The 22465-nt window shown below is 42.3% G+C and overlaps 1 protein-coding gene across 10 annotated transcripts in view; it reads right to left on the bottom strand.

Moving 5' to 3' along the window:
* Positions 1-2123: 2123 nt before the first annotated feature.
* The window catches only part of clcn2c (chloride channel 2c), a 178433-nt gene continuing 158091 nt past the window's right edge, over positions 2124-22465 (bottom strand). For all 10 annotated transcript variants that reach the window (XM_079559307.1, XM_079559303.1, XM_079559308.1 and 7 more), the window contains 4 exons: positions 12340-12378; positions 11436-11540; positions 5361-5447; positions 2124-2896 (listed from right to left, as the gene is read on the bottom strand). In XM_079559307.1, coding sequence (XP_079415433.1) covers positions 2699-2896; positions 5361-5447; positions 11436-11540; positions 12340-12378 — 429 coding nt within the window. In that variant the 3' untranslated portion in view covers positions 2124-2698. The remainder of the gene's footprint in view (positions 2897-5360; positions 5448-11435; positions 11541-12339; positions 12379-22465) is intronic.

Below are 22465 nucleotides of genomic sequence, written 5' to 3'. Positions count from 1 at the left end.
ATTGTGATCAAAGACAGATTGATGCGACGGCCCCGAACAGCTGCGTAGGTAATGATGTCTTCATGTTTTCAACTCTCTCTCCTTTTCTCTCCATCCCTCCCTGCCTCCTGCCCTCTCCATCCGCCCAGCCTTCTCCAGAGCGCTTATTAGGGGCTATATTTAGATAAGCAGACGACCAGGCGTTGCATGTTGCTTTTACGTAAGAGTTTGGCCATGAAAAGAGAGCTACAGGTGCTTCAGACCTAAAACATGCACAACAGGATACTCCCCCAGTGAAGTACTCCTCCTGACGAAGATCCTTGCTCAGGATCCGGAGGTCCCCACTGCTCCTGATAGGTTTAACCCCAGCGGCATTCATGAATGGGTCAAATGTAGAACAACTTGCATAGGTCTTGAAATTTAGAAATACTTATCAAGCAAAATGTTTTTTGTTTAGTTTAAAGTGCATATGTTTTAATTATTATAATATCTGTTGAAGTCATAATTATGTTATTTCAGTGCAGCAATTGAATGAAGAAATGTTGGTCAGAAAAGTTATTTTATTTGAATGTCTAAGCTACTGACGGGGGGATAAATACCTTTTGCTGAAATAACAACAAATAAAAGGCCAACAACTATTTTACACCTAATTAGAATAATATATCTCACCATTTCTGAGATGTTTAAAAGAGCCTTGTAGCCGGCTCTAAAGCAGATTAAAATCAGTAAAATCCTATTATAGTGAATAGGCCTAAAGCTCTGTTAGACCCGGAAGTAGAGAGATGACATCATCACTTAACAAACGTATTCACCTTATTCCGGAAGATCGCTTGTGAGAACGAATTGTGCCCGCCCCTTTTTTCCTATCAGTTAACATAGGACTAGAGAAGTCAAGATAATATCAATTACTACACAAAAACAAAGCCGATTTTAGTGAGACGGTGCAGTGTTGACTTGTTGGTGCATATTGGACATTTTACACAATTCAATCGACTAAACGACAGATTTTAGCGGCGAACATTTTCCCTCGTTCTCCGCTCAAACGAACGGGCTTCACGCTCTGCCGGAAGTGTTAATACAACGCAGGTGCCGAGACGAGGCAAAGAGAGGCAAAAGCGGGCGGGGCGGAATAAGGTGAATACCAGTTTGACTCATTTCCCAGTGACATAACATGGTCGGCATGGCAACAGTTTAAAGTAGTTTGCCTCTATTTATGTCACTTCCCGTCAGTGTCCAATACGTTTGTTAAGTGTGACGTCACGACTTCCGCTTCCGGGTCCTGGCAGACAAAACATAAAACAACTATTAAAAACAAAAATCAATATTTCTGAAACTCAACGGAGAGTACCTGCACCCACTTATTTCTCAGACTCATTAGCCAAAATGCTGCACCTTCTGCTAAAAAAGTAATATTTACTAAAGTTGCTACTTTCGGGTTTAGCGTAGCTGCTGCGCCGACTCGGACATTATCAGCATTTTTGGCTAATGGGCTTTAAAAATAAGTATGCTCAGTTACTCTGTTGAGTTTCAGAAATATATATTGTGGACCCAGGAGTAGAGCTGTGACATCACCACATAACAACTGTATCAGGAAGTGAAACTATAAACATCACAAACACGGTCAAACTTAAGAAAACTTTTAGCAAAATCTTTAATAAAAATTGTGTTAACTATGTTTTAGCCAAACTTGTGTCTAACGTGTCATATGCACTTTAAACTTTCTGTCATTAGCATTTTGCTTCCTCACACAGGTTTGTGTTATCCTATTTACTTTGGTTGTTTGAACTCGCACAGCAAAAGCACTTAGATTTGCCTTCCCTGGATTCTGTAGGAAAATGAATACATCCATGAAGTGTCCCACTCATTTTCTACATAGTCTATACAAACCATCACCAGTCCCCGCAAATGGCATTGATTATGGTTTATGGTGCCACCGATTCATTAACATACTGTTTTTTTACCATGGTCGATTCCTCCAACCCAACGTAGTGTCTTTCCCTCACATTCATTTTAATTCTGAAACGTGAAAGCCATTATTCTGTCCACTTTGAAAGCTGAAAACGCCAGAAGGAAACAGGAAACAGAATTAGAAGCATATAAGGCAAGCGTGACTCTGTGTTTGTCAGTTGCTTGAGACAAAGCTATATGACGTTGTGTCCAGTTAAACCCAGTGCATTTGATCAGTTAAGTACGTATACATAAAAAAAAAAAAAAACAGAGCTCATGGAAAAGTAGTTAATGTTCTTCCTATGACCACGCAAACTTCAATCATACACGTCTCGCACACCTATTTGAAATGGAAGACTCATTCATAACATTTGCAGAATTGATCGAACCAGCTCGGCATTATATAGAAAGTCCGATGAGATAGCAAAAAAATTCCCTTCTTGAAAGCTTGAAGTCCCTTGGAAGACCGCCCTCGCTCCATCCTACTACAGTCTACCCGAGTGGAGCGAGGAGGATGTGTGTGGGGCCTGTGGAGTGTCTTCTTCTCGGTCTTGGAGCGGGAAAGGAAGTGAAGGAAGGAGTTAGGAAAGGATAAAACAGGCTGAAATAGCTGGAGAAACTCATAGGATTAAAAGTACATCCTAAGCCCTGAGGTTTTTTTTTTTTTTTCTCTTTTTTTTTTTTGCATGTCGGTGGCTTTGGGAGACCTAACTCCCATCCTCCCTCCTCCTCTCTCCCTCCTACCCCCTCACGCTTCTTTGAATGTGGCTCTTCAGTGGGATTTTTCATCCGATTCGGAGGATGGGGTGTGCTCCCGAGGCAGAGACATGCTCTTGTGGCGGTCCCAGAGTTTGTGGAGCTCCGTGGCTTCGTTCTCGCTGCTGCTGGTGCCACTGTCCCGGAAACTGGCCAGCGGGGGGCGCACTTTGACCCCCTTCACGGTCACGGAGCCCTCGATGGCCTTGCGGAGCTGGAAGGGACAACAAAAACAATTGCAGATGACGGCACATAATTGTAGTATTAACATATTATTTCACAAAGCTGTAAGAACGAAGTTATGTTGGTTTTTGCTAATCATTGGTGAAATGCCCTTTTAGATTTTCTGAAAGCTGATCAAAGTATAGTCTTCTGCCCCAGTTTGAATGTCCTTTACGTGTACCACAACTATTCCTCACTAGGAATACAATATACGTAGTCATCAATTTGGCTGTGGGAAACGCGCCACAGCATTGAAATGAAAACAAAATAAACTGCCATTTGCTTCCTGGATCGACGTAGTGTTCTGGGAAACAGCTATCCGTGCAAGTTTTTACCCGCCGTCAGCTTGTGGGGTACGTGACATTTTACAAACCATTAATTGGCCAGGGAAAAGTCACTCAAACAACAGCCTCGCATTGAGTCGTAAATCCCTGCGCAGTCATTATAAAGAAGGATCGCTGCCATGTCCCACCGAGACGCTATTGGAGACAGCCTTGTAAATAAGCCAACGTTATTAAAAAAAAGCAATCTTTTGTGCAACACTCCAGACTGAATTATGGGACATTTATGTTGCTTTTTGCATCTATAACTTCATAATGGATTTTGTGAAGTTTGTGGCACAATGGGCTTGTAAAGGTTTTTTTGTCAAGCACTTCTGGGAAACACTGGACTTAAGTCATTTTCATTTTGCAGCCAGATGAGAAGCTAATGTGGACTCTCTAAAGTAGGCCCACAGCTGCTCCATCTTTGTTCAGGAACAATTTATAACTGTAATGCTTTTGAGTGGGTTTAGCGTATGCTAAATACAATCTAGAAAGAGATTGTTGCATTACGGTTTGTTGAATTTCTCCTGCACAGTAATGCAGATTGTTGTGGAAGAAAATCCATCTTACTGCTCCACTGGTGGGTAGAGCCAATCGCATGGCAGCATTGCCATGAGTGAGTGGGTTACATTTGCCGATAACAAGAAGCCTTTTTTTGCTATTTGTAAACAACATTGTGAAAGTGAAAAATGTGGCTATTCTGCCTTCACTATGTTTACAAAATATTGTATTACTTTTCAATTAACCCTCCAGGTACTAGATTTCTTTTAAAATACATTTCTATTTTTTCAATATAACTACATAATAAACATTTAAAAAAAACAGGGCTGGTCCAGAGCTTCAGGGTTATAATTTGACTTTGGGGGCCTCCACAAATTTGGGCCAATTGGGCTCTTGAAGGAGGCAACATGAATATAGGTTGGCTCGGCTACATAAACAGAAATGTAATTATTTTATTTACTATGTACATTTAAGCATTGGACATTAAGCATTTTAATTCATGATTCGAATATTACTTGAAATGTAGACACTCTTGGAGGGCCCCCTTTGGCCTCGGGGGGCCTAAGAAGCTGCTCGATTCGCTTTTAAGCGGGGCCGGCCGTACTACTGTACAACTAATCCTGAGCAAGACTTAGACACTACAAGTGGATTTTAGCATTTTTGGTTCTGGAGGAAAACCAAAAATCTGTTGTTTTCAGTCCTACTTTGGCAACATCGGCGCCTAAAAGGTCAAAGGCTTTGTTGTTGTTAAGTTACATCTCTGAGACATGATCTAATTACTAATCCTCTTTTGAAAGTCTGTTCCCCATATGGACTCCTTAAATGGGTAACTGACACCGACAAACACTGCAAATACAGTCTTGCTTTTCTAGGTTAACTATTTAAGTCGGGTGCACAGAGTACATATAAATTATGGTGACCTGTCGGAGCAGGCTATTGTCAGTTAAGTAGGTCTTAATTGGTCGTCCCATTTAGCATGCGATGGCAGTGATTCTCTGCGTATACTGTGCCTGCACACATTTATAAAAGACTGCACAACATTCGGGTCTACGTCACGAGAGCGTTACGCAAATCGACCACTCTAGCGAAATACCTCATGCATTTACACCGAACGTCAACCCATTATTTGCATGGCATAACATGTTTTTAAGACCATCTCTGAATCCGGTCTTGTGTTAGAGCGAACCCAGTGCCTCATAATAGCGGCCGCCCCCCCTTAAGGCCGCGCATGCTGTGACATAACCGTGTTTGTGTGACAGACAGAGAGGCTTCAGCTGAACAAAAAAACTCCCTAAATGTCACGGAGGGATGAATGTCGCTGGATTTCCGGTCGTATTCAGCGGCAGAGATGTTTGCGAGCTCCCTTTGCTTCATCGACACAATGGGCGAGGAGACAGCCGCATTAAGCAAGCCTTTTGTCCGCGTCCGAGCATAAGAGGCTGCGGGAGGGACCATCACTGTCAACGCTAAGAAAAAAAAAGAAAAAATGTCTTTGTGCATTTCTGTGTATTGTGCGTTCTGATGATGTAGCCCCCTTGTGTGCGACTGACAGTTATTTTACAGTAACAATGCAGACTGCGAGAGCAAACAGACTTTACACAAAGACAATGAGGGATTTGACGGCTTTCGTACCTCTTTGAGCGACACCACCCCGATGAGGCGTCCGATGCTGGTGACGTAGGCGTGGTCCAGGCCGAGCAGCGAGAAAATCGTGTGTGTCTGGAGAGACAATACAAATACATTATTTTATCCATGACAGAACTAAGCAACCAAAGAGTTATGCCTGCATTTTCAGTTTTACAGTGGAAATCTATTCTCGGTGTGCCTTTCAAACATGTCCAGGTACATTAACCTCTTAACCCCCGCCTTAACTGAGTGAATTATCTCCAGTTCGGCATCACCGTTTTTTCCGCTTTTTCTGTGACTTTCTTGTTCAGTTCAAGTGGGGGTCAAAAGGTTAACGAATGACAGAAGACCGAAATATGAACTTCTCGCTGTTCAAGTTCTGATTAAGACTTAATAGATTAATTGTGAAATATTGCAAGAGCTCACAAGTTCTTTGTGTCTGTCCCAAACATCGAGAGACTCAAGCCATGTTTCAAGTGTTTTAACGTCATTACTAGCTGATCCTTGACTTCATATATGCCATTAATTTGACAAAACAACAGAAAAAGGCCTTTGTTATTTACATTATACATGCTGCTGTTGTATTCCCGTATACAGGAAGTGCTGCTGGTTTAGAATCCATCAACACCCCATTGGCTTTAATTGTCAGACTGAGACTATTTTGTTCACATTGCGGTCTCATACGGCTTGTTCTGCCTTAATAGAAAACGATCGTTTTGGGAAAGTGTAGCCCCGGATCCTTTTAAGCCTTTGAATTTAGCCATTATCACTATTGCATTCAAATGGCGCTGAACCGGCTCTGATGAGCAGAATCTTCATTACGTGCATTGCAAAAAAAACGGCTTTTATGGCTTTCCGGTTTGATTGGTTGTGAGATAACATTAGATAAAAGCAGGATTCGTTTTGACAACAAATTTTTAGTTGGTTCTGGTCTACCAGACTCAGCCCACATTCTGCATGTGTCATTGCGGATCGCGTTTTCCGGATGCAGCAAAAGCGTTAGGAAGCAGGGGGCAGTATGTCAGAGTTGGATAGAAACATGGAAGTGAACCTTAATATTACTTTTTCAAATAAGGAAATATAATGTTGTTGTTGTTTTTGGGATGGAAAGTGTAACTCCACCCTTGGGACATAAAATCGCCCAGTTTGTAACAACAAGAGCTTTTGGCCTGATGTAAATGTAAAAGAAAAAGAAAAGTACAGATGACTACTTCAAAACCTTTTCTTCATGTCCATTTGCCCCTCCTGTTCCTTTGTACACAAAACATCTGTACAATTAGTTTAAATGCTTAAAGTGATGGAGAAAGACAGACTTCGAAAGTAAACAATCAAGTCCCCTCCTGATTGGTCGGAAAGCCACTCCTGGATTGCAAAATGAAGTGAGAGACCCTGAGTTGTCTAAAGTAAATGATGAAGCCCTGCCCCCTTCTCTCCAGATTGGACCCGACAGGCTGGTTCACAGAAAAGCTCGTCTCATTGGTCAAAGTGACCGGGGATTCTGATTAGTGTCTGAGATCAGCAAATTACCAATACACCATCATTTGCAAAACATTTAAACTTACAGACTATCACTTTAATGCTTCATTTTAGTAAGGCAACAGGAAAAAAAAAGCTGAAATAAATATTAAGCCACAAAATAGCCTGTTGTTTACATGCCCCAGCTGCGAAGCAGGACCTTTGACCTCTGTTGTCCCACATTAACCTGGTGCAGCTGCCTCGCAAATGGGTTCAGAAACGGGTCGGACATGACGGACTGAGGGAGAGAGTCAAGGGCGCACTCTGAGAGGAGCTTTACAATTTAGATCAGCTGCTGCCATCTATTTCAAAAATGCATATTTAACTTTACAGCAAGCCTAAACAAACTACAGGCCATTTCGAAGAGAAGGACTGTTGGAAATGATGGTCCTGCCAAAGGACGCACCTGACAGACCCATAGGCAGACTTTCTATCTGCTGAGCAAACACCCAACAGGAGGCGTACGCATGTTCCTGTGGGCTGCCCCTCCGGAATCAAATAAAGTATTGAATTGAATTGATATGGAAGTGCAATGTAATGTTTTGGAGCAACAATGTGGCAATCCTTACCATTTCTCTATCCCCATCAAAAATCTTAAAAATCCAGTTACATCACTCGCAGTCTTCCTCCGACATCCTCACCTCAAACCCTATCAGTTATAAAGCAAGACGAAGCAGTATTTTCTGATGCAATGGATGCTTTTCCTCCGCACAGGTCATTAAATTTTCATCCCTATCTTCTACACTATGGCCAGAGAGTAGCTAAAAGCAAAGCTAAAGGGTCAAAATCAGAAGATGGCAAAGGTTGCGGAACTGATGTCAAGTTGACTTTTTGTTGTCGAGCCATTTAAGGGGTTTAATGGGAATTTGTGCAAGGACAAAATGGGCATCGGGGACATGTGAAATTGATCCCAGCGTGCAAAAAAGAAACAAAAAAAACAAGCTCGCTGTGCCGAGGGAATTAAGGTGTAAGTGTTAGAAGCCCTGGGTGCCACTGTGCAATCTGTAAAAGAGTGGTCTCAATGGAGAGTGGAGAAAGGGATGCAATCACAAACAGCCCTCTGCCACATAATCTGTTTAAAAACCGTTGCAAGGACTTAAGATTTCAGCACAGGTTTGGCTGGAGCGCTATCCTTATCTTTACCATCCAGAAAATGTGTCCGAAATCATTCAGAATCATCTGGTTTTGAGGTTCGACCACGTTCTAATGTTAAAGCCTCATCAAAAACGCACCTAGAGGGGGGTTCTGTTTCACCCGTGCATGTTTCTGTAATCCTTCAACCTCTTCCATGCGCTAACACTGAGATTTCCATGAGGCTCCACTGTTTTTTGACATCTAGACACCTTCACCAAACTTTTTCTGATATGGCCGCTGGAGAATAAAAGGAGGAGGTGCACCCTCTGTTGGCCTTTCGTGTAACTACATTTTATAATGCAATCAAACATGAGGATATTTTCTAACACATATTATATATATATATATATATATATATATATATATATATATTTTTTTTTCAAGCTATAGCAATTAGCACACTACAAAAAAAGTCTAAAGCCCTTTATGAACCCATGAATTCAGTATTATAATAGTTTACCCTCATAGTCCAAGTCATAAATGTGTGAATCCAAGTGCGAGTCACTTACATAAAGAACGAGTCCCAGTCAAGTCACTATCACAAAATCCGGGTCAACGTCTTTATTCAAGTCCAGATCAAGTTTTTTTCCATTTTCCAAGGAGTGTCCACTCAATGGATCCTTCAAATAATTCTGACAGAATGTACTTTGACTGACCCCCCTAACAAAGTCGCTACCTGGATTGAACTAACTGTTCTGATCTGGGGTTTGCTGCTGTTGGTCACAACCTGAACACCCTGAATGACCAGGTTATTCCATCAATGGATTGTCATTATTCCAAGATGACAATGCCAATTCATTGGGCTCTCATTGTGAAAGAGTAATTCAGGGACAATGAGTCAGAATTTTCATTCATGGATTGGCCGCCACAGAGTCCAGATCCTAACCCCATTGAGAATCTCCGAGTTGTGCTGGAGAAGGCTTTGCGCAGTGGTCACACTCTCACATCATCAACACAAGATCTTGGTGACAAACACACGCAACACTGGATCTCTTGACATTGCAGAAGAAGAAACAATGCCAAAGCTAATGTGGACTGTAATCAATGCTAGAGGCAGTCCAACCAAATTTTAGAGCCTGTGACCTTTTTTTTGGTCAGGCAGTGCATAAGTGTTTACATCCAGAGGGTAGTAGTGCCAAGGACTTGGGATCTAAATCTGAGTCAGAGTCTTTGGTCCACAAGTCCGAGTCCTCCAGCCTGAGCCTCATCATGTCGAGTTACGTGTTATGAGTCCTCAGAAACTCACAAGTCCCAAGTCGATTTCTAAGTCCTCAGTTTGATCAGTCGTAACCACTGCAGCTACGTTTTACAGCTGGACATTTATCCGCCTTCTCGTCTGATGCTTGTGGCTTGCAGAGAGCATTTTGAAGTCAAATAACCAATCTATTTTCCGCAACGAGCAAAAAGCGACCACCTCTAACCGCATTTGGAGGGGACAATTAGGGGCCGAAGGCAGAGGGATCCAGGTGTGGAGAGACTTGCTCTGGAACAACCGCTTAGCATGCTGGGAGAGATTGCGAACGCCATTGGCTTGGCTTGTGGGTGGAGGGCTAAAACGAATTGGCAGGATCCCTCTCTTTAATGTTTAAAGACCCCGCTACGCAGAAGGTAGAAAGACAGAATGAGAATGAGAGAGAAGGCGGAATACAAATGGAGGACAAAAGGCGACAACAGCTGCAAGAAAATCGAGGCTTTCTTGCGGAACAGTGCAATGTGTTTAGCAGGGCGCCGCGGAAAACTAATCTAAATCAAGACATGATCTCGGGCTCTTTGGCTCGGCTCCCTTTATCCATCACACAGAGAGAGGAGAAGTGTGTTGTTTGTATGAGAAAACACAGCCTTCCCCACAGAGACTTGGCTCTAATGGCTTGACATTTAGTGTAATAGTATACTTTAAAGGGCATTAGTCTTTCACTGTGACGAGCCGCTGTTCTTTAAAGAGCACCGAGACAGGAGAACACGAGCAAACTATATTATTATAAATGATTGCAGTCATTATGAAAAAAAAAAAAAAGTGCAGCATGAGGCACTGCCAATGTGCCCCATCTATACGGGAGATTCTCATCATTTGCCTTCCAGAATGGCTCACGTCTTTGCCAATAGTCTGGGGGATGCAGCGGTAAAAAGTTAAACCTTCTAAAGAGTAAAAAGAATATTTCATTCCTTTGAAAGTAGCCTCCTCACTTACCTTGCCGTTTTACCTCTCATCTTTAAAGTTCTCGCTTTTTATTAATGCAAAATACAAAAAAAAAAATCTCCACCAGGATTTCACTAACTGTTATGATGTGGAGTTGCTGCAGTTGGTCGGGTCTAGCTAGGTTCAGCAACACAGAGAATGAGATCAGCTGAACCTCCTGAATGACTAGGTTTTTCCATCTATGGGTTTCTTATTCCCCAATGGCACATTCCAAGATGACGATGCCGGGATTGGTAAAGAGCGGTTCAGGGAACATGAGTTATCAATCATTTTCACACATAGATTGGCCGCCACAGAGACCAGATCTTAAACCCATTGAGAATCTTTGGAATGTGCTGGAGAAAGCTTGTGGTCACACTCTCCCATCATCGATACGAGAGATTGGTGAAAAACACAACACTGCAATCAAAGCTTAAGGGTGACTAACTAAATATTAGAGCGTGTGACCTTTTTTTTTTGGTCAGGCAGTGAACACACCTTTCCATTTAGTATTACATTTTAGTTCAACATATTCTTGCTAGCAATGGCATATTACTGGATATGGATATTCCTCCATGTACCTAAAGAAGATGGTTTAAGCCTCATGGCATACTTGCCTTAGTTTCTCATAAAGAACACTCAAAAAGGGCTAAAGGCGGTGGCTCCAACAAAGACTTAAAGAGGGGGTATTGTGCTTTTTTTAAATCACATAGCACCAGTCTATAGCACACTACAATGATGATGCAACCTTCTGTTGGTCTGTAAATGCAGTAAATTAGACTAACTGCCTTGTATAAAATTGCTCTCTCAAAATGGCTGTAGTGAATGTCTTGAAATAGGCCTCTGTCTCTTTAAGAACCTCTGGCCCTTTCCGACACGCCCCCTCCACACGCTGTCTGTGGCATCAGTGGGGAGGGGGCTCTGCTGAGGAGCAGTGGTTGGTTACTCGGCTGGAGACGAAAGCTCGGAGGCGTCTCCAGGAGGTGGGGGCGTTCCTAGGAGGACTCAGGCAAACCTATCCCTAAAATGGCTGCCATAAGAGTTTTTACAGATTACTCAAAAATACGTGAATGTGCCAAGGCAACACTTCAGGCGTGTTTTTAATGAGGGAATGACATAATGATGATAAATGTATGTATGATGTAAAGCTTGAAAAAGTCAATTTTGCATAATACCCCCCCCTTTAAGCAATTTTGCAAGGTGGCTAACGAAAAGCTTGATAGGTATTTTGGTTGGTTGTGCTTTTCCAATCAGACCTTATGCAGAGACGTGCGCTCCACCAGCTGGAAGGGGGCCGGGTCGATCTTGCAGTTGTTAAAGTTGACCTGCTCGTCCAGCTGCATCTCCTCCCACTCTGCAATCTGCAACGACGTCCAACGGGGGAGGGATTAGCGAGATGCAAGGGATATTACGGACACAAAGATTTTAAACAAGAATGTAGTCAACTCTTTCAAAGAAGTGAGTCGGAAGTACGAGGGAGAAGGGGGGGGGGGGGGGGGCGAGAGAGAGAGATGGGTTGACAGAGCGGAAATGAGAAGTGCTGTTGATGGATGAATTATGAATGATGTGATATCCAAAAATATGAGGCTGCGGGATAATCTGTCCCACTGGAAATATTGAGACCCGTCCGTCACGGGTGGATGATGTCATCAGATGGAAAGAGTCTCGGGAAAATGAACGAGTGTCAGTCAAAGCTGCGAAACGAGAGACTTTTTACCCTTCGTTTTCCAGGTAGATATTCCTTTCCGTATGGTTCAAGTATGAAAAGCTTTCCAAATGAGTTTGCAGAGGTGGTCAGTAACACGACTTAAGTACAGTTTTTGAGGCTATGTACTTTGAGTATTATTTTTGTCAAGTCAAATATAACACTTTCTACAACATGTCTATAGAGGAAGTTCAAAAGTTTAACGCTGGCAGCATATTTGTCTTGCTAGGTCTCATAAAAGTAAGCTCTTCAAGTGCAGCTATGAGTGTAACCAGCGGTGGAACAACTTTGAGACCTTTTGTGTTTGTACTGTACATCCCCCCACCTCCGAAAATAAACAGTACATTTCGATTGAATGTTTGGCTTTTGGAGAAGTGCTCTGACGCTGCCCCCTGCCTCTGTATCGAGTGGAGGCTGTGGGTGTTTCTATATCGGTGTTTTGGGAAACATCTCACCTCTCTCATGGTCATGTCGTCCTCCACATCCCCATCATCCTGCAGAGAACAAGCACAAAAAAACAAAACAAAAAAAAAATCAGTCAGAACTAAGTACGGACAACTGCACCAGAATAACAACACGGGAACAGCTCGGATAAAACATTCCCCTCTACTCAAAAAGTATTGAACCAGTGAGGGCTGATACCGTTTGATGCCGACAACAAAAAGGATTGGCCTTAGGAGAGTACACAGCAAGAAAGAATATTCACACTAGTAAGATTTCAGTTAAGAGTCTTGAACTGGAAACAATAATTTTGATATGAGCAGCTTGGTCAGATTATTATTACCATCATCATTTTGTACATAATTTTGTAAACATTTTTTGGTAGTATTCAGTATTCACTCGTATTTTATTGAAATCTATCTGATAGTTAAAGACAGATTAATCTGGGAGTCTCACGCATCGACTGCATTGGCATCAACATTGGAACACTTAATTCTACACTACCCTTGATACATTGTACAATGCAATGTCTTGTGTAACAATCTGTAATTACGTGTACATATAGAACATGCACAATGGAGTGGTGTGTATTGATAGAGTGTTACATAATGCAATTGGACATAAGACCCATAGTGTTAGGGGTTAAGGTCAGGGTTAGAGTTACGGTGTAATGTCTTATTGCATTATGTACCGACAAACTGCTAATACACTTTCGACCATTGCAGAGGTGGTTCTTTATTAGGGGCATAGGGCTGATTTATTCAGGACATTTGTGTTTAGTAGGTACTTCAGAGGGAGCTTGTTTAAAAGACAAAAAGCAGCAGATTCCAAAACAAAACACGGAAAGTCTCTCTCTCTCTTATGGTTTGGAAATTATAAACAAAGTTTGTAAACTATATAAAATAGGTGTACAGTAACTTATTACTGCCTTATTGAAGGGCTCATTTTTAGACTCAGACTGAAACAGGAAGGATCACTTTCGGTTCAGGAGACGTCGGCCTTTTAGCGGCACGATATCAGCCGATAGTCGATATTGTAAAATAGTATAGCCAACTATAGTCACAAGTTAACACACATACTAAAGCACCTTACATTGTTCTAAATTTGGTAGGGAATGTCTCGCATTTCCTATATTCAAAGTGTGGCTTAAAGCAAATCTTGTGACCATTAAGAGACTCTTTACATTTCTTGTACTTTACTAACTTCTGTTGCATTTGTTTGTTACACTTTATGTATTTCTGTCGTCTGCCCTTGTGGCTATAACATGGCATGTTTACGTCTGTTTTTGTTCTTTCAATGCTGATGCTCATTAATGTGTATTGTCCCTGTTAAATAAAATAAAATAAGAATCAAGGGTTGTGTAAAATAAAGTAACTGATTTTTTCCCAGTAACTTTGCAACATTATTTACGATCTAAAACAATAAAACACAATGAAATTCTGAAACCTTTCGGTGCTTAACTGCTTTTGGAGCGAGTTTCACCAGGTACACAGAGGTAACTAACACACTCGTCTAATGGCGGGAGTTAGACTTGAAAACCTGTTAGAAAGACTTGAGATCTTGATTTGAGTCGCTCTAACTACAGTAGATTTGTGCAGGGCGGCTGACCACTTGAGGGGACTTCTGTGCCTCTCATACCCTCCACGTTTGTGCAGAGAAAGCTAAATGACATGGCGAGGAGGGCACATAATCACCCTGCTTTGGCAGTGAGTGCGCGGCGTCTGGGGACAGATGGGCAGCAATGACAGCGGAGTGAGAGAAGCAGAGACTACAGTATTTTTTAATGAGAGCGGGGGAGTGATGTATGAGATGTCAGAGCAGATGAACGCTGAATGCAAAGACGGAGCTGAGACACTTAAAAAATGACACGCCAAGGCTGTTAAAGAGACGGAATCAAACTCACAACCCTGAAAGAATGATCTGTGTTGTTTTGTAGACATCAGACTGGCTGGATTGAATGAAAATTGAAAATAAAAGGCTCGCAGCTTCAAAAGAAGAGACCAAGAAAGAACTCAAATTTCAGAAATCAGAAAATCTATGGAGCTTTAATATTTAATGAAGATGCGAGGCAGGTAAACGTCCTCCTGCTGAAAGCATTTGTACATTTTCCTTTTTGGCTGTTTGTCATGACAAGACAGTGTAATCAATAAACAGACTCCATGAGTAAATCATCAAATTCTATAATCAAAAATATGCCACGAGTCCCACGATATTGATCAATTTTGAATGATGAAAGGGAGCCATAACAGGAAAAAGTTATGTGACTGAAATCATAAACAAGACCTCAACAATGCTCTGGACCTAAACTCTTGGGATCAGCCAAAGAAAGTTCTTACTGTGAGTGCCCTGTCATTAAAGTGATAGTCTATAAGTTTGAAAAGTGAGGACAGATGGAATGAGATTTCAAAGTAAAGTTCAAATTCCTCCCCTCATTAACCAAAAAGCACTTCTTACGGCTGGTGTTCACTGTGTCATTTTCAGATGTCACATTGCACGACGTGGGGATGGTAAAATCGTGAGTTGCAATCTCCACTCGTCTCCACTCTGTGATTGTTCAAGGAGACAATTGTAACTATGATCAAAGTTCTGTCATAGCAGTTTCAGGCTTCAGATGTCATGTGTTTAGCTGAGGTGAGCGCCACATGCTAGCTAGGTTAATTTGCGCGGGAAAAGTGCAGGGACAGTCCTGTAAAATGCGTAGCTTGCTCTGCTCATTCCTCGCCTCTGTTGCTTTGACTCTGGGGTGTGCGCTGGTGTGTTGACGGGGCACTGACAGAGATCCTCTCTGCAGCGAGAGGAGGCTCACTCTATGACTGACGTTCCAAAATATCAGACACAGCTCACAGCCACGGCGGATCTATTTTCAATCTTTGTCCCTGTCTCACTGTACGACATAAGACCTGGTCACAGACGGCCAAAAAGCGCACAGTGTACACCCGCCATTAGATTGAACGTGAGGAGAGCAGGAACAGAGTTTTCAAAAGTAAACGATAAAGCTCCTCCCCCTCCTCTCCTGGTTGGACCTGACAGGCTGGTTTGCAGGAATAGTCCGTCTCATTGGTCGATGGAGGAGGATATATATATATATATATACATTAATTTCAAAATCCAAGACCAGGTGGTTGATTTTGCACAATACATTTAGACTTCCAGACTATCACTTTAAACCAGACTTATTTCTGAAAAAGAAAGGAGTAAACCCAGTTCAACAAAGACATCACGACAAAATATATAGCAATCTCACTGGAAAATGTACTTCCTCCGCTGCATATATTGAATTCCCTGAAAATTAAAAGGTCTGATCATGCTTTCTCCATATGGTTCTAATATTTAGGTTTGTCAATAACTCAATTTCAATGAAAATGTCAGATACCACCTTTCATTTCTAAGGGGACCATATGGCTACCTTTTTATTTGACTTTATTTCAGAATGTTAATATGATAAAAATATAAGAAGTGGCGATTCCACAATGTGATCATTATGGGATTGACAATGTAACAGCAAAATGTGGACCGACGACAACACAGGCAGTGATTCTGTAAATATTTCGGCTCTCGGGTCACGCCACAGTTCCAGTGAATTGCGTTGAATGGGATACTAACACCCTCCCAGCCAACCCTCCTGGGCTGTGTACAACGCGGTGTGCTGGGCTGTGAAATACGCTTTCAGACTGTTTAGTCATGTGCCCTGGCTCAGGTATTTACCCTCTGAGGACAGCACCTTCGAGAGAGAGATTGAAAAGGGAGAAAGGGAAGGGAAAGGAATGAGAGAAAAGGGAGGAGAGGAAGTGGAGTGCCTCAGGGGCTGATGGGAGCTCATTTATCCACATTGCGCTGGTGGTCGACCTGTTGGTAACCTCGGCGACTGCAGCTCAGAGCGGAGGGAAAAGGGTGTCCTACTGTAGCATTATGCAACCTCGGGCCAGACGTGCACTGGGTTGATTAGGCTAAACTTGCACACACAGACCGGCCCTGCTACCAATCTGGGGACGACGCATTCACTTAACACATTCTCCAGACACTGAACAGAGTATTCACTTGAATCTCCATGGTGTCTTCGCTCATATTTAGATTTTAGGCATTCTAAAAGGTGGCATCGTATGACTTCAACTCTCCAAAACAGGTCCGCTCATTTGCTCGCATGGAAGTCCCTGAAACTTAATTTTCAGTTAACATTGCTTAAATTATCGGTGAGACTTTGCAGGTGAATAAAGAAGAAAAAACTACAAAGATCTCAACATTGACAACTGTGTGAAAAATCTTTGTTTTGTCTCTCCAACATAGTTTCACTTTAAGGCCTATGCAGATGGCTACATAGCCCCTAGCACCCTCTTTGTTTGTTTGTTTGTTTGTTTCTGAGTTTTGAATTTTTAGTTTAACTCTACACTAGTACATGATGTCATTCTTCTATCATAAAACTCATAGCACGCAAAATAGCTTGAGTAAGGGCTGATACGTTTGTCCTCAACTGTAACTGTAAGGACTTACTTTGCATGCGGTCCAGCCCTTGTCCCCGCGTACTTTGTTCCCCGAGCGCCGGCCGTCATACCGATTTGATCTCTTTTTGAAGCGCTTACATACGAGCCCTCCAACCACGTCTCATCCGTACGACATTCACAGCGCCCTTGCATTGTTTGACAGGCACAGTCATCGCTTCGACAGCCCAGACGCGCTCGGTGGACGGGCGAGTTCGTATGCGCTAGTATTGTCTATCTCTCCAAGACAACAAACCCGGAATACACAGAGAGCGCAGTATCATTTCAGTCGTGCCTCGCGGCTTTGTTTTCTAGGCCAAACAACAGCAACGCGGTGCTCAAACAACTGTTAATCCTGTTAGTAGTAGCCGAGACCGAATGCATCTCTCATGAATAAGGGGAAAAAAAGACTTTAATTAAACAGTTCGTGTTCTGAAAGCACTTTTTAACAATTTTAGCATAAGTGTGTTCTCCTCCTTCACCAGTAGGGACGCTGCAGCAGTAATCAGCTAAAGACAGGACAGCGCTGTTGGGATCACCGTTTTGGGTTGCCTTGGACAAACTGTTCCAATACGACTTGGCACAGCGGGGCGGTAGAAGAGGCAGAGCAGCTCGCACCATGGTGTTTCAGTTTGGGAGAATGCATGAGCCAGGCGGGATGCCCAGTGCCTCGCTCGAGATGCTGAGGGCATGAACAACAGTCCAGTGCTGTATTTTTTTGCGGGAACCTATTCTTATTATGTCCTATCACATCTGGCCATGAGTCATATGACGCCATATCCATCCCTGTTCATGCCATTTGTTATGATTTGGACAGCCACAGGGCCTTGTGGATCCGAGCTCCTCCTGGTCTTGCTTTAATCTCTGGTCCAGTCGCATTCACAAGTCAAACGATTCCAATCAGAGTTGGGTTTACCGCAAACCCGTGTTTGCTCTCAGCTGTACCAGGATTTAGTCCGGATGAAAATTCAATTGTACATTCACAACACCAACTCAGAAGAACCATACAATCCGAGAAAACCGGCCAGGATTCAAATAATGGTGTAGTGAACCTGCTCTTCTGGTTATTGCTTATTGATGTAGATTTTTTTTTATTTTTGGCATTCACAAAACTTGTTCTTAGCTGAAAACGTTCCTCTGTAAGAACAAAAACAGTCAGGAGGACTCTTGAGAACAAAAACTTCTCAATTTCTGTACACAATCATGCTCCTGATTTTAAGTTTCTTAAAAAGAGTTACATGAATGAGGCCCAATGTCTTTGAGCAACACCAGCAGTTTGTTGTTGTTGCTTTTAATCACACCTACTGTTTATTGTACCTAGCCCTGTGTACAAAAAGCACATAAGAACTACCCATGCTAAGAAGTCCACTGGTACCTTGTCTAAATCTACCACACACCTGGCCACTATGCCATGTCTTGGTTTAATTCTCGCCTGTATCTTAACTGTTGTACAGGTGTAACCTCAGTGCTACATCTGACATTGAACGGCTCAGATCTGAGTGGGCTTGTCCAAATGGGAGCTTTATTCTCCGGCTCGGGTTGAGAGTGCTGACAACTCAACTCAACAATAGAGCTGTTACTGCTTGCTCTGCTTTTTCCCCTGACCAGACACAGATTAGAAAGACCCATTGCTCTTGTAACCACCTTTCTGCGCCTCCTATCGCCATCCATCTTCACTCTCTCTCCAATCACACCATTGCAATTCACTGGCCCCGATCCAAGTGCGCGCCCAATAGACACATGCACTTGCAACAGCAGCAGCAGCAACAGCAGCAGCATCCCAATGACAATTCCCTCGCTCCTCACTGGTTTTGTTTTGTTGATGCGGTAAAACACACAATTAAGTTTATGTCCTGCGCTCTTGTTCCCTCCGACGCGGCGAGTTGTAATTCGTCCCCCGCCTCCTGCTGTACCGTGCAATAAACAAGAGAGGAGTGCGGCACAATAATCACATAATAATGACCCGAACTTGCAAACGACGACTGGCACCAGCTGCTTGTACTTGCTTGGGTGAGCTTCTGCTTATCGCTTTCACTTCACGTTACGGCCGTATTTGTACCGAACTGCAAAAGTAAATAAGTCCTTAACAGGCTCACAGAAAGTACAGACCAGTGGCTCTCCAACTTTTCAAACCAAGCACGACCCACCCACATAAAACATTAGGCTTCCCAGCTCCCTCGTAACATTTTTCTACCTTCCAAGTACCATCACATTAAATACTCGACCTTCCAAGTGGCACCAGGCCTAAATCAAGATCAAATCAAGACTAAACTGGGTCTTAAAGTGGACATATCCCGAATATGGGGCAGAAATATAGATTTAAAATTTAAAAAAAGCATTTATGTTTGATGTTTTAGAATTTGAAACTATGTCTCTGGTATTAAATAGTAACAATGAAGTACAGAGCTAGTGAAGACTATGACCGGGGCTCCTCCTGCTGGCAGCTGTAGGAATGACGCAATAGAAAACTCACTTTCGGTTTCGGTTTAGGGCGTGGTTTACCGCTTTAGCACGGCCTGATAAACACATTGAGCAGAACGGCTCAGAACTGATATTTAATTGTGGATTATGGGCTTTCAAATTGTGGAGGACAGTTTGGGGGGTTTTCACAATGACACAATTGTATCCAGGAAGTACACAACGAAGCGCTGACACAGTGGTGTGGAGCAGTGGTTCCTATCCTTTTTTGTCTTGCCCCCTTGAGTCGTTCATTTATACTCCGAGTACCCCCTATCTCGAGGATCTTTCCAATATAATTAGTGACCAACTAAACTGAGATTATTCAGTGTTTAATAGTGTGTTGTGTTCAAAATTAAGCTAAAATTCTCTCAAAATCAAACCTTTTACAAAAAAAACCAAACAGTTTCACTTTCTAAGTCATTCCAAGTACCCCCTGCTGAGTGCTGAAGTACTCCCTGGATAGGAAACACTTGTGTAGAGGAAGAAACAGCTAAACCAAACATGAAGGGAAATACCCCCCCAAGGGACAACATTATAACACAGTTTAAAGCAAAAAAAAAAAAGTCAATTTTGCATGATATGTCCACTCTAAAGGGATCTAAAACAAAAAAAGCACAACTAAAACACAACAAAAGCATGTCTACACCATGTCAAGACCAGACCCTAAGGTTCTGTGCAAATATGGATCTGCTGAACCTCATTGTAGTGCTGGGTGATATGACGGACATGTTGTGCTATCGTTTCTATCGTTTCTAGCCTAATTTGATAAATTATTAAAGAAACAATTTTAATAGGCTAGGACCATTAGTGTTGTCTTGTCACAATGCATAGTCTGATGAATAAAACCAAACTTTTTCGCAAAGAAACTCCGTCTTGTGGTTTTGCGACATGTACTGAGGACATGTATTGAGGTATATCGTGATATATATCGTTGTCGTGATATAATACAGTTTTTCCCACATCGCCCAGCACGACCTCATTGACTACTTTTTTTCATCTGAGCAATAACATAAGTATAAGGAACCACTCTGTACAAAGACAAGTGTGATACAAACCGCTATTCCGCTGCTAACACTAGCTTGATAACAACCTCATTAGTGCATTTGGTGCAGTTTCCAGGCAAAGGAAACACCACAGATACAGATGAATGTGTCACGGCAGCTTTGTCTCGTCTGTAAAGCAACTGGGATCTCGACCAAATTTGTCACTCGGCACATATCCGATATCAAGCAAAGAAATCAGCTCCGGTCAAAATGAATTAGAGCCATCTGCAGGAGATAAGTTCACTCTGTGTCTCCACAAATTATTCGGAAATGAGCGTTTCATCTCTTCCTCTGATTATTCTCTATCAGATCCCCGAAGGACACTTTTAATGGGGGCCCGGTCTGCGCTTTCCCTCACTCTGCTTGCAGCACACAACACTTGACCTGATACTGAAGTTTTTTACCCTATTTCATACAACTCACTTCTTAAAATCTTAAGGACGTGCCATCAACGGGGGAGTCGGAAAGATTTCATGCAGTTAATATTTGCTGGAAACTTCTTATTGACCGAAACTGGTTAACAAAATACAGAAGAAAAAAAAAAACTGCAAGACAGAGGAGAGATGCCAAAGAATTCAGCCCAGCAGCGATCATAAATAACAGATCCAGGGGAAGAAAAAAAAAAAAGCAAGATGGTGAAAAACAATGTGAAAAAAAAAACAACAGTGTGGAGGCTGAAGTCATTTGGGCCGCATCAATATTTCACAGACGAAATGAGCGCTAAAGAATTCGGGGGCTTTTGAAAGATGGCCAAGATACAAAACGAAAAGAGAGGGATAAAGGATTAAGAAAAGTTGGATGAAAAAAAATAAAGTTGCAAAGCTGATTAAACCCAACCCAGAAAAACAAGACGGAGAAAGTGGCTACGGTGCATTGCGTCTCAAAGAAAGAAAGAAAGAAAGAGAGAGAGAGAGACGGACCGACAGGCTGGTGTGGTGCAGCGGGGGAAGAGAAGTAATAACTTGATTTCAGTTCGGCCGTAGGGGAGAAAAGGAAATCTAAGGCAAAAAAAAAAAAGAAATGTGTATATGTTTGTTTGTCTTGCAGCGAGAGGCCGAAATGTGGGGCAGCAAAAAATGTGATTTGGACCCAAGAAAGGACAGGACGAAAACAAGGTCATGGCTAGCAAAGTGGATGGATAAGATGCACTGAAACTGACTGCACTTAATCCGATGGCAATGTTCCCCTTTATGTAACAACTGCCTCCAATTACATCACCTATTGCTCTTTTTGATGCTGACTGACCAGGCACGGACGCCAACAAGAGCTAACATTTTAGAGATTCAAAAGACACGCTACATAACATACATAGAATACCAACAAATCTCAAAAACAGCCTCGACTGAAGCTTTCTTTTCAGTGATATTGCTCTCAACTTATGACAATCCTTCACAGGCAAAACAAGTGGACACATTTTTGCTTCAAAACCAAGCCCCAGTGATCCAACATGGCCGCCTGTTCATTTCAAGGGCTTATCTTCTTTGGCGCTTGTGGTTAAAACATAAAAAAGCCGCACAACTTACTGGTCCAGACCAATTGTTGGCTCTTGGCTGAATCTTAAAGGTGCAATATGCAACTTTTTATTAGGGAAAAAAGTTTATATTTGTGTGTATTTGACCTTGTAGCGACCCAGAGGCTGTATGAGTGGTCAGCATGGTGCCTTTACTCACAGGGGTCTCTGCAACGCACCAGGATCAATTGTTTTGCAGGTTTTCTGGTGAGAGGGTCCGTCACCTTCCAAGCATTTGATCCTAGAGCGTCCAAGACACCACTGTGATAGAAAGCAAATGTGCAATGCTGACCACTCATACAGCCACTGGCTCAATACAAAGTCAAATACACACAAATATCAACTTTTTTCTCGCATAAAAAATTGCATAATGCACCTTTAAAAGTGTTTTCTTTTCTTGGATGATGCAAAAAGTTAAAAAAAAAAATCCCATAAGCCCAATGATCATTAAGATATCCAACCTTTTTGAAAGTTGTAGGTGCCCTGACAACCAAACATGAGTATGTACTGAAATGGAGGCTCTTTGAAAGAATAAAAAACTCCAAACAAAACTTTTTTGGCCCAGGGGGATTTTCTGCTGGAGGCAACCAATAATCAAATCAGCGAACAGTCTGAGGAGGTCCTTATCGAGTTCAATTAATCAATTTTCTTC

Source organism: Gobius niger, assembly GCF_951799975.1.
Source record: "Gobius niger genome assembly, chromosome: 1".
Classification (NCBI taxonomy): domain Eukaryota; kingdom Metazoa; phylum Chordata; class Actinopteri; order Gobiiformes; family Gobiidae; genus Gobius; species Gobius niger.
This window is presented reverse-complemented; position numbering and strand designations above follow the sequence as displayed.